This window comes from Pteropus medius, unplaced genomic scaffold, assembly GCF_902729225.1.
Source record: "Pteropus medius unplaced genomic scaffold, Ma_sr-lr_union100, whole genome shotgun sequence".
Lineage (NCBI taxonomy): Eukaryota > Metazoa > Chordata > Mammalia > Chiroptera > Pteropodidae > Pteropus > Pteropus medius.
The window spans coordinates 2,423,974-2,440,908 of NW_024340695.1; the positions used below are offsets into that span (position 1 = coordinate 2,423,974).

Below are 16,935 nucleotides of genomic sequence, written 5' to 3' on the forward strand. Positions count from 1 at the left end.
CTGAAAAGTCAGGATTGAGGTGTATAACCTGCCTCTGTGCCCTCGAGCATTCTATGCCCAGGATGAGTTGCATCCCTTGTGCTGCTCAGTTCTGTCTCCTGAGCAGTGAGGCTGTGCAGACTTCTCAGTGCAGGGGGAATTGTAATGGGCGACTGATAAAACCGATTGCAAAGCACTTTTCTCTCCCTGAACAATTCCTGCTACCCATGACAGCAGCTGAGTAATAAGCGATCAAACGTCTTACCTGGGATGTTAGTCATAAGCTCTCTTGAGCAATCACAGGTCAACTCTTTAGACCATTGTGGGTTTCTGTTAGCACTTGTTTCTGTTACCCAAGAATATCCTTTGCAAGCGCTTAGCAGGCATAACGGCTTCAGGAAAATTCAGAAACTCAGTAACCTTGTTTGGCAGTGCGAGAGTGCTCTGTGTGCAGGACTGCTGGTCTAGAATGTGGTGCTGAAAAAGCTAGCCCAGGCTCAGACCCCCCCGCCCCCACACAGCCCTGTTCTCTCCTGGGGCCACAGACTATAATCTCTAACATTGGCCATCAACCTCTAATGTGTGCCCTCAGTCCCAGAGGAGCCAGACATGCAGGCGCTAATAGAGCCTTGAGTCTGAAAGCGCTTCTGGAAGAACTGGCAGTGGCCTCCCGCACATGTACATGTTCCCCTTTCCCTGGCCCCCCTGTGCTCTTGTGATTCTACCTTCATGTGGGTTAAACGAGTCTTGCTTGTTTTGTGTGACAGGGGAAAGAGAGAGTCTCCACGGATCATAGCCCCCTAAAAGCACTTGTGTGGCAAGCAGGATTCACGTGGAGAAGGATGCAGGAGGCTGATCCGGGGGGCTGAGACCAGGCTTGGTTTAGAGGCAGAGAAGGCCGGGCACACAGGTGCCTGGCACCCCTTTGCCTGACATCCCGCACACCCAGGGAGACTGGTGCCAGGAGCAGAGGAGAGAGAGGGTTCTGGTCTGTGTTCCTGTTGATCCACGCCAAGAAAACTCTGCTGCTTTAACCTCGCTTATCAGGGGTTCCTGGAAAATAGGACTTTGTTTTCATTCCCGAGTGTCTTACAGTGACCTTGCTCTGTGAGACTTGCATGGTCAGGCAGTATCTACCTCACAGGGCACAGTGTAGAAAGCAGTCACACAAGTTCTGTCATCACCTATCTCCTCCCCGCTGAAATGTGATCCTAGGCTGGATAGGGACCAGCCTTTTCCCATGGGCCAAGCAGACCAACAGAGCAGGGACAGGAGAACAGAACCATGAGTGCCCACTGTGTAGGTGCCACAGTGAAGAGACATCTTCATTTCCAGCAGCATGTCCCCAAGAGGCCATGGCAGCCTCAGCTGCTGGCAGTTGACTACAAATCTCCAGATCAGGAAAGTCACTTAGCATCCCCTGTTGGCTCTGCAGCCACCTCCTCATTGATAAGCCCATATAGCTTGCCTCTGAGCACATTGTTCCTTAGAAAAGCAAAGTATAAAAGTGTCACCAGTAGGCCAGACTGCTTCTCTCATACTCTCCAGGCTGAGCCTGGAGGCTGGTAATTGTGTCAGTGTGTAGGACTCTTTTCCAGCCTGCCATGGTGATGGGCCTCCCTCGGTAATGGTGCCTGGATGTGCATGGAGCTAGAAGCCATGTTGGGAGGAAGTATTTTAGGACAATGCTGCCTTTTATTTGCAGTTTTATCAGTACCCAACCGTGTTCCTGTCTGCATTGAGGGCCTTTACCAAACAGTTCTGCTGCTGGAAATTCATTTCTCTAAGTGTATTCTTCTGCATGTTGGAGAAAAGGTAGAAAGTGCCTTTGTCCTGAGCTCACCAAATGCACTAAGGCCTCCTGAGGCTCCTGTGTATCTGGGGCACAGCAAACCCTGTTCTTACTCCTGTTTTTCCTTTTCTTGGTTATTAATGTCCCCACTAACCTGCTGAATCTAAGATAGAAACACAGGAGTCATCATTTCCGCTTCCTCTCCCCATCTACCTCCAAGTGTTCGTCAAACCCTGTCACTAATTGTTTTCACTAAAGCACTGTCGACTGACCCCTCACTTTCCATTTCCTTTGTCACTGTCCTGGTTCAGGTCTTAACATCTCTTCCCTGAACTGTTTCAGCTGCCTCGAATTGATCTTTTCTGTTCAGCTGGGAACCCACTACTTAATCAGAGAGCTTCAGTGGATCCCTTTGGCCTAATATTTAAATATCAAAATTCCTTAGCGTGGCATTCAAGGCTCTTCATAATTTGGACCTAACTTTCCTGACATTTGATGGCTCCAGCATTCCCTTGCTATCTCTCCAGCCTCACTACATCACATGGGGCTCCTGAGCCCACTGGCACATCACAACTCAGTGCTCGCCTCCCTGCCCCAGCCCCATCCATCTGCCCATGCTGACTTTCTTACACTCCTTCCCTGTCTGTCTGGTAGACTCTGACTCATGCTTTAAGACCCAGCCCAATTTCTACTGCTAATTTGGAGCTGTCACACTCTCTCTCACTGGAAGGAATTAATTGTTCCCTCGTGTGTTTTACCTGCAGTACTTGGTTCATGCTTCCATCATACCACTTGTGTTGTATAACAGTTGGTTCTCTCAGTCTCTCTTCCTCTCCTTCTCCCGCACTCTCACGTATATACACACACATGCATACATCTATATGTATGTTGAACAAGTACTTATTGAGTGCGTTATGCTAGGTACGGTAGTAAACCAGATCAACCTGATCCCTCCTTTATGGGCATATAGTTTAGCAAATATTGAACTCCTCATTATGCCGTGGATTCTTAGGGATAAAGATCTGTACTCCTGATGCTTATCACAGTCCCATGGTCACTTGCTCCATGAATGGTCACTAAGTGAACTCTAGTGGGCAGAGATAAATACCAGAGTGGAGGATGGTGGATATCTTATGGGTACAAGGTAAGTGGGAAGCCTGGAAAAGTCACATTCTGCCCTCAGTTTCTAAAAGACAGCCTACTTTTATATGTGGTTAGCCCATTCATAAGGAGCCAGCATCTAGGAACCATGAGGCAAATTTTGAGATTTGATCTAAATTTTTTATCTAGAAAATTCAAAGAAGTTTGTTCTTTTTGAAGTGTGTGTGCATGAACACTCTGTGGTCCGATCACCCATCTCATGAGCCAGCTGGTTCAGGTGGATGCTTTGGGGCCTGGCTTCCCTACCACATGCTACAACTTGTTTCTTTCAGAGACCTGAAACTGGACAATGTACTGTTGGACCACGAGGGTCACTGTAAACTGGCAGACTTCGGAATGTGCAAAGAGGGGATCTGTAATGGAGTCACCACGGCGACTTTCTGTGGCACACCGGACTATATTGCTCCAGAGGTGAGTGCAGCTGCTCGAGCTCCTCTGGAAATCTGTGCTCTGAAGTAACCCGGATCAGAAATGCCACAGGCTGCCTTTGTGTGCTGTGGCTTTGTGGGCGGCGGCGTTGAAAGCTGACACCTCCAGACTCCTTTATGGCTCATTGGCTGAATGATGGCCGAAAATGTCCTCAGTTTTTCTAAAAGTCAAAAAAATTTTTTTGTAAACTTTGCAGTTGCTTTAGGCTTCAAATTTGAATGAGGACAAAATGTGCTCCACTCACAGCTGTTTATTTTCTTCCTTGTCTCTACTCAGTGCTTTGATCCCAGCCCCATTTAGCAGAAGTAAAGAAAAGCTCTTGAATCTTTCCCATACATGTGAGTGAGCCCAATCTCCTCTTCTTTTACATAGATGTAGTTTCAAAACCCTTTCTGTTTTGATCTACACATGCCATATACCATGGCGTAAGCAGGCCATAAATGTTTGATCCCCTGGATGAGAAGGCCTCTGAGTTGACCACAGGGAAAAGAGGCCATTCTCTAGAGATAGAATGAAACACGCATGCCAGCACTGGAAACTTTTTTACTTTGATAGTCTTAATCCATCATTTTCCCTAATCATTAAGGACTCATTTGTTAATCAGATACACGAAGCGCTTCTCACCTATCCCTCTTTGCACAGATCCTCCAGGAAATGCTCTATGGACCTGCAGTAGATTGGTGGGCAATGGGCGTGTTGCTCTATGAGATGCTCTGTGGTCACGCGCCCTTCGAGGCAGAGAACGAAGATGACCTCTTTGAGGCCATATTGAACGATGAAGTCGTCTACCCTACATGGCTCCATGAAGATGCCACAGGGATCCTGAAATCTGTAAGTTTGGCTTCCCTGGCCAGCTTTCAACCTACTGCAGACCAGCTTGCTGTAGGTGCCTCTCATGTGTTTTTTGTTTTTTTTGTTTTTTTTAATATCTCCCACCAGTAAGCTACCAGCTTTAACTGAAAGATGTGTTTTAATCTGTAGAATCAAAGAACCAAAGTTCTCTCAGGCTGTTTATTTTCCAGCCAGCTGTGATAGTAGTTGATAGTGTTGCTTGCCAACTATCAAGTATTTCTAGCACTTGTGGCTTTAGTATAGTGAAGTGATGTTCCACTGTCAGGGCACTCCAGGGCGTTGGGTCACATGGATGCCACTCCAGTGTGTTGCGCTATTGTTTCTGTCGGCAATGTCCAGGGAGCAGGACGAAGGGCCTATCCCTCATGTGGGGAGATGAGAAAGAAGAGTTTCCAAACCTCTGCAGATCTCTTTTGCTTCCATGTCGCCCTTATGCCAGCCAGGTGCTGAGCCCAAGTTTCAGGTGCAGTGAGGTAACATAAGTTGAGAAAGATTTTTTGTTTTGTTTTTTGCATGCATTTATGGCACTGTGCTGGAAACTTTATTTTGATGTGAGGAAGCAACATGAATTTGAGGGCTTTATGTTGAAAATAAGAAAGCACATGTAATTTGGGTCAGTTCTGTAACCACATTAGCTGAGTTTGAATATCACATATTCTCATCTATTACATGCATGGGGGAGTAAAGAGGAATACAAAGTCAGTTCTTCAGAGAGGTGGTTCATTTCTGAAAGGTGTTAATGGTACTGGGAGTTTCGTAAGAGGGCTGTGGAGCAGCTGCATTTCCTCATACGGGAACTCCAGGCCTGGCATAAAATTTACCATCTTAATGGTTTTTAAATGTACATTAAGTACATTCACATGATTGTACCACCACCACCATCTAGTTCCAGGACTTTTTTCATCTTTCAGAACTGAAACCCCATACCCGATAAACTCCCCCATCCCCAGCAATCACCATTTTGCTTTTTGTCTCTATGAATTTGGCTACTCTAGGTACCTCATATAAGTGGAATCATACATTTGTCCTTTAGCAACTAAAAACAAAACAAAACAAAAACCTGGGATCAGAATCCAGACTTTCCTGCCTCCCAGTTCAGGGTTCTGAGCTAGACCACATCTAGCCATCCCCCATTTTTCTTCTACTTCCCATTAATAAGTGTCTTTTAACCTTAGAGCCCCATATTTGTAGCACCCAGATTACTCCCTGATGTGATTATTTCCTATTGTACCAGACACAGTAGCCACTGGAGGAAGCTACTAGGATGCTGAGATCTTAACTTCATAGCATGAATCTGTCACCTATTGAACTTTTAATAATGTTTATGATACTGTTATAGTGTTAAAGACTGTATACTTGAATAATGCCCTAATTCCAGAAATAATTATTCTATTGACCTGAGTCTATGACCCTGGAAAAAGAAACTAATGTATTAGTAAATTAGAATTCAATTCAATTTGGCAACTACTTGTCAGGTGACTTCCTTTTGCTTGGCTTGTGCTGAGAATGCAAAGATGAAAAGACTTGGCTTCTTAAGCAGCTCAGTCTAGTAGGAATGAGAGCATGTACACAAATACTTAGCTTGCTGCCAAGGAGAAGTGATCAGAACTCTCTCTGGAGGCAAGGACAGGGAAGACGACATAAGGACGAGACAGAGAAAGTGGCATTTAAGCTGGATATTGAACAAATAAGGATTCAATAGGGTTGACAGGGAGGCAAAGAGTATTCTAGGCAGAGGAAATAACTTGTACACAGCCTCAGAGGCAGGAAGTAGTGTACATGTTCAAAGAACTGCAGTTACTAGTTCTGTGCTGTTGGAGTGTTATATGGAGGCAATAAAAGATGAGTTTAGGACCATGTGAACTTTGAGGGGTGTGGAAGACAGTGGTATATACCCTGCAGTTGATCACGTGGATCTGGAACTCAGGAGAGAGGTTGGAGATGATCACTATGGCATGGTAGTGAGAACATCGGAGCAGATATTGACTAGGGGAGAGGGTGAAGAGGAGGACAGAGGATGGGACCTGGGGCACACCAGTGTTGAAGGGGTGGTAATGGCAGAGGATGCCATGAAAAGGTTAGGAAGGAATGACTTCAGGTTGTGTAAACATCTAAATGTGCTGTGTATCTCCTAGTTTTACTCGTGGTGAAATAAGCCAGTGGTTTTACAACGTGATTTACCCAGAAACTGACACATGCGGTAACTTTTAAGTAGTGCTAGCTAGGTGAGAACAAATGGTCCTAGGCCAGATAACTGAGGGCTTGCAGAATGTATGTGTGCTGGGGGTTAGGTAAGTTGAGATATTCTTAAGGATTCTGAACAAGCATTCGTTTTGTTGTACAATTCCAAATCAAGGTAAAGGAGATAGCTTTTCTTTAAAAATATAGACTTCAGGCTTTTTTTCCCCCAGGGTTCTGTGACCACCTATGATTCTGGGAGCTTGGTGACTTCAAGAGTTTCTAATGCTGACCCCATTGGGTGGTGCCTTGTAGAGTCTGAAATACTATCAGGAGGTCAGCTTGCTAAGATTTGGGTTGTAATCACTTATCTTTACCCTTAATTTAATAGAGCTTGATGGCTATTAGAAACACAAAGATTTGCAGAGATGACAGATCCTTAAAACATATCCCTGGTTGATGAAGCTGAGGCCCAGAAAGGTGAACTGGCTTCACATGGTGGAATGGAAAGAGCACACATTAGTTTGAGTTGAGAGTTCTCGTTCTGCTTATGCCATGACTTTTTTAGTCTTTATCTTTGTAAGGCAGTGATAACACCTGCAATACCCACTTCAAGTAAGGTAGTGCACATGAAAGCATTTTCAAAGTGGCCTGCACTATACAGGAATATGGTACTAGTATTAAGTTATGAGTAGTAATTTCACAAAACACTGAGAGGTGTCATGATCTTCATCCTCTCCTTGAACAATTAATTCACCAATATCATCAAGATTATTAAGTGCTTAATCGTCCACGATGCTATGTTATTCTGTAGAGAATTATATTTGTTTTTTTCCAGAGCTCTCTAAGCCAAAGACTTATGTGGAATATAAATAGCCAAATAGATATTGATCTTTCTATTTAACAGACTTATTGCATAGCAGCCACAGGTCTGCAATGTTCAGGTGCTACGCAAGGGGCTGGGGGTGCAGAGATGAGCAAGGACAGACATCTATGCCCTCTTGGAATTTACAGTTGGGGTGGGGAGATAAATGTTAAAGAAGTTATCAATTTGTAAGTATATATGTAGTTTATTTGTATAAGAAAAAAATCTAAGGTGCTTTGAGAATATGTAACAGACTAATCTAGGCCATCCTCCCTTGATGGCATTTAAGCTGATCTCAAAGGCTGCAGAGAAGTTAGACTTACAAGTATGCAAAGATCTTGAGAAAGAAGTCCATTTGAGTAACTGTGGTAGTGTGGGGTAATAGGAGATGAGGCCGCGTAAAGGCGTTTACCTTTATCTGAAGTGCCAAGACAAGTCATTGAAGGATTTCAAGTAAGCATCAATAACAAATCATTTTTTCATATTTAAAAGATATCATTCTGGATATCATATAGAGATATTGTGGATCAAACAGACTGAAATATTTGCAGATGAAATATCTGGGATTTTTTCCAAGACTAGGCATGTGTCTGTAACTTTCAAGGCTGGGTGATGGGTACATACTTACATTTAAAAAAATTTCTCTAATCGTAATTTAAAAACATGAATATATAAGTTCAAAGTGTGTGTATATATGTATACATACACATGTTCTAAATTGTGTAGAAAAAAATGAAGAGATGATTTAATACAAATATACAAAGAGCAGAAAATGATGTGAGCCAGGATCTCGCTACATCTTTTGATTCCCCATTAGCATCTCAAGGTCCTAGACTGAGAGTCTATATCGTCTTGGTCACTTTAATATTACAGACAAAATTAATCAATGGTTTCAGCCTGTTCATTCTTTAGCATCCATGAACAGTCTCCATTTTCAAGAAGTGTTCATTGGCCCCCAAGTTGAGTACCTAAGTGTACCTCAAAGGAGGATTTTAAATGAAGGGACAGAAAGAGAGAGCCCTCACTGATGTATTCTGTCCCAAGCTGCTACTCTGCATAATTTTTCTCTGCTGGGCCTGTTTTTCCCAGCATAGAAGCAGGAAGGGCCAAGATCGCCAAGCCACCCCTTCATATCTGCTCTCAGCACCACCACAGCGCGGCGGGTTATCCCTACTTCCTGACGATCTTTTCTTACGAACATAATGTCACGGCTATTCTTGGAATTAGTGTCCTTTTTGTTCCTTCAAAAGGAAATGCTTTCTGAATTCCTTTTTACCTTTTTAAATAGAAAGTATTATTATTCCATATTCGTAGGAACTATTTAGATACCCATTTATAGTAACATACTAGAGTTATAGATGTTAAATGCCTCAGGGCTTTGTATAGTGTAACAGTGTCAACGAGTCCCCTAAATTCTTGACCAGCATTTCACAGAAAGTGAGTGATTGAATAGGATGGGCACCAACATCTTACCCAACGTGACTCCTAACCAAATGTTACTTTCCTACTCTGGCCTTTATCATCATCTTTACCAACACCTCCAAGATCGTAGACTTTTGAGTTCTTTATGAAATATTTGGACATTCATACACACAGACATGGATGCAGGGCAGATACTTGCTTGTGAGAACACTCCTCATGGAACACAGTCTGTGAGAGGAGGAGTTGGAGCACAAACAAGTTTCAGCCCAGGATTTCTACTTGAATTCCCAAATTATTAACCAGTCATCCTTATAACTAAAATTAACCATAGTATGTACTCAAAAAAGTGTAATGAGAAGACTTTTTCTTGCTTGCCCTTTTGTCTCTCATCTTCCATTTAAATGTATGTGTTACATGTGCATGCTCTAAAATAGTCCCACCCTCTCTTAGAATAGATTATAAAAGCTTACAACATTCACAGAAATTAACACAGAAAGGATATATGAAGATACACACACTTATGCAAAGAACAAATGTAGGCTTTCCAAATTGCTGACCTTAAAAAAATCATGTTTTTTTAAATTTGATTTTAGAATACATGTTTTCTATTGGCTACTGAGTTTCCTAAACTGGCACTAAATCATTCCAAAGTACAAATAATCATGACAGAAGAAAATAGTTTACTGAGAGCTTCTGTGATTGCACTGAGTTTTACACACATCTAGCCCTAGAAAGACTTGAGGTCCTCACAAGTCCACAGAGGTTTGGAAGGTGATGGCCTCTGAGGTGAGTGTTTCTTTGTGCTAAATCATCTCCTGTGGAGATCACGAGGCTCAGTAGTAACTCAGATGAAATCAACGCCCTTTCCTTTGAGCTCACACAGGTGGCCAGGTTAAATAAGTGGTGAAAGGAGTTTGGTGCATTTTCCTGAGTCACCTTTGTCAGTTCGGGAGGCACATAAACTTAGCATCAGAAGGAGATTATAGTTTTGTTCCTAAGTTTATAGAAATTAAAGTGTGTGTGCGCATGTGGGTTTTTCTGTCATCACACCTACTAGATTTCATCATCTGTGCAATGTCTGCAGGAGTCCTGTTTACCTCTGGGCACAATGAGGGAACAATTCCAGGATCTTCTTTTAGCCATATGTCCCACATCTGTAACCAGACAGGTGATCAGGGCAGTATGGAGTTTGGTCCTATCTCCTTCTCCTTTGTTGGTAGAGGTTGGAATGCTCAAGGGACCAGCCAAGGTGGTAGGCCAGGAGGAGGCCGAAGAAGCGGAGGAAAAGCTGGGAGTAGAGTAATGCAGTGGATGCAACTCTGGATCATTAGAGCTGATTTTTCAAACATTGACATGAAGAGAACTCAAAAGAAAGTTCCTATAAAATCCTTTAACAAGAGGGATGGTTTGGTACCAGACTTCTGGTCAAGATGGTGGAGTAGGCAAATGCTGTACTCACCTCCTCCCACAACCACATCAAAATTACAACTAAATTATACAACAACCATCACTGAGAATGACCTGAAGACTAACTGAACAGAATTCCTATAACTAAAGATATAAAGAAGCCACGACGAGACTGGTAAAAGAGGTGGAGACGCGGAACAGACAGGTCCCACACCCACAGTGTGGCAATTAAGGATTGGGAAGGATATGTTGGCAGCAGAGGTCCCCACTGAGGAGCAAGGGGAGCCAGCCCCAGACCAGATTCCCTATCCCAGGGCACCAGAGCTGGGAAGAGGAGTCCCCATAATATCTGGCTGGGAAAACTAGTGGGGATTGTGTCCGAGTGAGACAGAGGGCTGCCAAAGTCCCAGGCATTCCTCCCGAGGAGCCTGCACAAGGACTCTCATGAATTTTCTCACTCTGAGCTCCAGCACTGGGGCAGCGAATCAAAAAGTCCAGGGATATATGGGGAGGAACTGAATTAACTAGCTTCAAGGCAGCTCTCTCTAGGGATAAAAGCACTGGCAAGTGCCTTTGCTCCCGAATGGTGAATATCATTCACCCCGCTGCTTCCCTGAGACTCCACTCAGCTCCCATGCCAAGCAACCTGCCTCGGACTTTCCTAAATCTCCCAAAGGTCCACAAACTTCAAACAAGCCTCAACAGGCCCTGTACTTCTTTCTTAGCAGCCCCAAGCCTGGCACAAGTGGAAACCAGTATCAACTTGCAGTATAACTCCTATCAGGTAGCCTCAAACCTGGCATAAGTTGTAGCCAGTGTTGGCTTGGAATGTAGCTTCAACTAAGTGGCCACAAGCCCAGTACAAGTGGTGGTTGGCCTTAGCTCACATCATGGTGCCCACTAAAGGGTCCTAAGCCCAGCCCTAGTGGCAGCCGGCCTTGGTTTGCAGCGTAGCTTCTCCTAAGCACCTCCAAGGCCAGCACAAGTAGGAGCCAACTTCAGTTCACTTTGTAGCTGTCCTGAGCCAGGCACAAATAGTTGTTGACCTTGGCCCGCACTGGAGTTCCTCCTAAGAGGCTCCAGAACCAACACACCTGGTAACCAGCTTCAGACCACACCAGAGCACCACCCAACCATCTCCACAACAGCACACCTTGGCTGGCACCAGAGCCCCACTAAGGAGACTCCCAGTCCATTGGGTCAGCCTCCACACAACAGCTTATCCACTGTAGTCATGACCAGCCCTCACAGCCACCCAGTCTGAGGGTCAATCTCACCATTAACATGCCAACAACAATCGAGGCTCAACTACAGCAGGAGGGCCCATGCAAGGAACACCCCTGGAGTACCCAACTCAGGTGAAAAGGAAAACTGTGCCCATGGCCTCATAGGACACCTACATAAGGCCACCCTACCAAGATGAGACAAAGAAACATGTCCCAAATGAAAGAACACTATAAAAAAAACTTCAGAAAAGAACAAAATGAAATGGAGACAAGCAATCTACTAGACAGTGTTCAAAACACTGGTTATAAGGACACTCGGTGAACTCAGGGGAAGAGGGCATGAACTTAGTATGAACCGCAATAAAGAGAAACCATAAAAAAGAACCATTCAGAAATGAAGAATACATTAGAAGGAATCAACGGCTGATAAAATGCAACAAAGGATCAATTCAGTGATCTGGAAGACAAGGTAGCTGAAAACACTGAATTGGAACTGCAAGAAGGAAAAGACTTGATAAATGAGTGTAATTTAAGGGACCTCTGAGACAACATCAAGTGCACCAAGATTTGCATCATAGGGTTACCAGAAGGAGAAGAGAGCAAGAGAGCAAGGGCCAGCATTACTCTAGTACGAAAGCCAAAGACACTACAAAAAGATAATTATTGGCCAATATCCCTGATTAACATAGATGCAAAAATCCTCAACAAAATATTAGCAAACCAAATTCAGCAATACATTAAAAAGATGATACACCATGATCAAATGGGATGTATTCCTAGGATGCAAACTTGGTTCAATATGCACAAATCAATTAATGTGATATACCACAAAGAAAATTAAGAGACCTACTTCAGATCGAAAGGCATATACAGATTGAAAGGGATGAAAAAAGATATTTCATGCAAATGGTAACAAATGAAAAGTTAGGGTAGCAATACTTATATCAGACAAATAGACTTTGAAACAAGGGCTGTAAAAAGAGACAAGGGCATTTAGTAATGATAAATAGATCAATCCAACAAGAGGATATACCTCTCATAAACATCTATGCACATAATATAGGAGCATCTAAATATGTAAAGCAAATATTGACCATAAAGGGAGAACTCGATAAAACAGTAATAGTAGGGTACTTTAACACCCCATTGACATCAATGGCTAGCTAGATCATCCAAACAAAATCAACAAGGAAACAGTGGCCTTAAATGATGCAGTAGACCAGATGGATTCAATTGATACTTAGAAAACAAAAATACAAACATGTGAAGGCTAAATAACATGCTACTAAACAATGAATGGGTTAACAGTGACATCAAGAAAGAAATCAAAAGATACCACGAGACAAATGAAAACAACCCCAAGAAATCTATAGCAATACAGGCCTACCTCATGAAAATTTGCAGTCTAACCCTAGCACCTTTGGTACTAGAAAAAGAAAAAAATAAGCCCAAAGTAAGTAGAAGGAAATATTAAAGATCAGAGTGGAAATAAGAGTCTAAAAAATCAATAGAAAAGAACAATGAAACCAAGAGCTATTTCTTTGAAGAGAAAAAATTAATAAACCTTTAGTCAGGCTCATAGAGAAAAAAGGGCCCAAATAAAATTGGAAATGAAAGGGAAGAAGTAAATACTACAAACAATTATATGCCAACAAATTGAACAACCTGGAAGAAATGGATAAATTCGTAGAAACATGGAATCTTCCAAAACTATATCAGGAAGAAATAGAAAATCTGAACAGACTAATAGCTACTAATGAAATTGCATCAGTAATCAAAAACTCTCTTAAAAGTCCTGGACTAGATGGTTTCACAGGTGGATTTTACAAAACATTCAAAGAAGAATTATACCTATCTTTCTCAAACTATCTGCAAAAATTAAAGAAGAAGGAAAGTTCCCAACCTCATTTTACAAGGCCAGCATTACTCTAGTACGAAAACCAAAGACACTACAAAAAGATAATTATTGGCCAATATCCCTGATTAACATAGATGCAAAAATCCTCAACAAAATATTAGCAAACCAAATTCAGCAATACATTAAAAAGATGATACACCATGATCAAATGGGATGTATTCCTAGGATGCAAGCTTGGTTCAATATGCACAAATCAATTAACGTGATATACCACAAAGAAAATTAAGAATGGAAATCATGTGATCATTTTAATATATGAAGAAAAAGCATTTGAGAAAATTCAAATCCACTTATAATAAAGTGGAAATAGAGGGAACATACCTCAACACAATAAAAACCATATACAGCAGACCCACAGCTAACATCATACTCAATAATAAAAAGTTGAAAGCTTTTTCTTTAAAATCAAGAACAAGACAAGGATGTCTCCTTTGACCACTTTTATTCAACATAGTATTGGAAGTCCTAGCCACAACAATCAGGAAGAAGTAAAACTTATTATTTGCAGATGACTTGATACTATATGTAGAGAGAACCCTAAAGATTCCACAAAAAAAGCTATTAGAATAAATGAATTTAGTAAACAAAATACAAAATTAATAATAATCAGAAATTGGATGCATTTTTATACACCAATAACAGAAAGAGAAAATTTTTAAAAACCGTCCCATTTACAATTGTATCAAAAAGAATAAAATATCTAGGAATAAATTTAACCAAGAAGGTAAAAGACCTGTACTAAGAAAACTAAGACATTGAAGAAAGAAATTGAAGAAGATACAAATAAATGGAAGCATATACCGTGCTCAAAGTTAAGAATTAACATTGTTAAAATGTCCATACTACCCAAAGCGATCTACAGATTCAGTGCAATCCCTATCAGTCGAAATACCAATGGCATGTGTTTACAGAACTAGAATAAAATTTACATGGATCCACAAAAGACTCCAGATAAAGCAATCTTGAGAAAGAAGAGCAAACATGGAGTTATTACACTACCTGATATAAAACTATACTACAAGGCTATAGTAATGAAAATAGCATGGTGCTTGAATAAAAACAGACACATAGATTAATGGAACAGAACAGAGAACCCAAAAGTAAATCCACACCTATATGGTCAATTCATCTATGAAAAAGGAGGCAAGACTCTACAATGGGGTAAAAACAGTCTGTTCAATAAATGGAAAACTGGACCCATGCATGTAAAAAAAAAAAAAATAGAACACTTTCTTACACCATATACAAGAATGAACTCGAAATGTATTAAAGAATTGAATGTAACAGTTGAAACTGTGAAACTCCTAGACAAAAACATAGGCAGTAAACTCTTAGATATCACTCTTGGCAATATTTTTGTTTGATATGTCTTCTCAGGCAAGGGAAACAAAAGAAAAACAAATGGGACTACATCAAGTAAAAAGTTTTTGCACAGCGAAAGAAACCGTCCACAAAATGAAAAGACAATTACTATGTGGGAGAAGATATTTGCCAATGATATTTCCAATAAGGGAATAATATCTAAAATATATAAAGAACTCATACAAACTTAACACAAAAAAAAAAAAAAAAGAAGAAGAAATGGGTAGAGGCCCTGAATAGACATTTCTCCCCAAAGGACATACAAATGGCCAATAATTATATGAAAAGATGCTTAACATCACTAATCATCAGGGAAATGCAAAATAAAACCACAAGATATCACCTCACACCTGTCAAAATAGCTGTCATCAATAAATCAACAAACAAGTGTTGGCAAGGATGTAGAGAAAAGGGAACACTTGTGCTTTGTCGGTGGGATTGCAAATTGGTGCAGTCACTATGGAAAACAGTATGAAGGTTCCTCAAAAACTTAAAAATAGACCTACTAGGTAACCCAGCAGTTCCATTTCTGGGTCTTTATCGGAAGAAACCCAAAATACCAATTTGAAAAGACATATGCACCCCTATGTTCATCGCAGCATTATTTACAATAGCCAAGATATGGAAGCAACTCATGTGTCTATTGATAGACAAATAGGTAAAGAAATTGTGATACATATATACAATGGAATATTACTTAGCCATAAAAATAAATGAAATCTTGCCTTTTGTGACAAGATGGATGGACCTAAAGGGTATTATGCTGAGTGAAATAAGTCAGACAAATACTATATGATAACTTATATGCGAAATGTAAAAAACAAACAAAACAAGAACTCATAGTTACAGAGAACGAATTGATGGTTGCCAGATGGGAGGTTAGTTGGGGGCATGAGTGCAAGGAGTGAAGGGATTAAGATGTACAAATTGCTAGTTATAAAAAACAGTCACGGGGATGTAAAGTACAGCATAAGGAATATAGTCAATAATATTGTAATAACTATGTATGTTGTCAGATGGGTATATCTGAAACTGTTGTATGGCAACTATAATTGAAAAACTAATAAAAACTGCGCCATTCTTTTTTCCGCTCCTACCGCTGCCCCCTGCCCAGACCAGTCTGGATCTGGATACCTGTGTGCAGTGAGAATGGCAGGATGATCTGTTGCCATAGGCATGCAGATTACCTGTGTCAACCTTGCCCAGTGCATTCCTCTCAGACCCACTCCGAACAAGCTAGAGCAATTCTCCTTCTCTTGCCTCCTCCAGTATTCCATAGCAACACCATTCTGTATAATAACCTGTACTTGGGAAGATTACAGTTTGTTTTCTCAAAGCTATTAAAAAGATCCATTATGTATCCTTTCCCCTCCCCTCTCCACCAGGCTCAGTCCTACCCCTAGCTGGTTGTCATCAGCCTCTTCTTAGATTTAAATATCTGTCTCTGCGTTCTCCTATGGCAAAGTAACTTATCAACGCCAACTCAGAACCCTGGTCTCACAGCATGTCCCGTGCTATCCCATCAGCTAACTTACCTGCCCACCCTTGTCCCTCTCATGACTGCTCTAGACTGGATAGTGCTGCTAGCACAGGTCATTCCTGAATCTGTGACTCACCACCACCCCTGGCATGAGGGGGTGTGAAATGAGAAAGTTGGTGACTAGTCTTCATAACTAGGTCAGACTATCTGTGACAATGGCAAAAGACAGACATGTGGCTGCAACCTGCACACACAAGCTTGCATGTTGTCAGCCCCATATTGTACGCCTATGCCGAGGTTGGCTATCACAGCCAGGAACCATACTCTATTCTGCGCCCTGTGCTTTTTCTGTTCTTTTTCCTTGTAGAGCCATACAATGTCTTGTTCTCGTTTCAGAGCGTCTCCCAGGAATATTGATGGGAATGTCCTGTGGCACAGTTTCCTTCCCTTCTGGCTTGCCAGCATTAACTGCTAACTCTCTGCTCTTTTATCTGAAATTGAATGAAAGGAGAAGGTCATTTTGTTTGCCCAACAGCCAAATCCAGCTATTAGGTAGAAAATACAGTGTGTTCTCCCTCTTGGAAGAAAATCTTATTAGACTAATTGCTCTATTTACATAGCTAGTCCTCTTCCTCTGAAATCAGACAGATTTTGAAAGAGGAAAAAACACTTCAGCCATTGCCTACATTTTAATGAGTTTCAAAGTACATTTGGATCCTGTTATCTCAGGATACATTATTACAGAGTTGACTGTCCTGTGGAACATCCAACAACTCAAAACCAAAGCCTGCCCATGTGTAGCAGAGCCCACAAGACATGAGACTGCTGTACCTTGACACCCACCAGTTTACAAAGAAATTACTC

At 41.6% G+C, this 16,935-nt stretch overlaps 1 protein-coding gene and 1 long non-coding RNA gene across 2 annotated transcripts in view; one reads left to right on the top strand and one right to left on the bottom strand.

The window, feature by feature from the left end:
• The window catches only part of PRKCH (protein kinase C eta), a 197,890-nt gene that overhangs the window by 172,912 nt on the left and 8,043 nt on the right, over positions 1 to 16,935 (top strand). The window contains exons 11-12 of the mRNA XM_039864425.1: positions 3,205 to 3,343; positions 4,004 to 4,192. Coding sequence (XP_039720359.1) covers positions 3,205 to 3,343; positions 4,004 to 4,192 — 328 coding nt within the window. The remainder of the gene's footprint in view (positions 1 to 3,204; positions 3,344 to 4,003; positions 4,193 to 16,935) is intronic.
• Positions 3,337 to 16,935, bottom strand: part of LOC120603718 (uncharacterized) — a 54,693-nt gene continuing 41,094 nt past the window's right edge. Inside the window, exon 4 of the long non-coding RNA XR_005653102.1 lies at positions 3,337 to 3,521. This is a non-coding gene — a long non-coding RNA (uncharacterized LOC120603718). The remainder of the gene's footprint in view (positions 3,522 to 16,935) is intronic.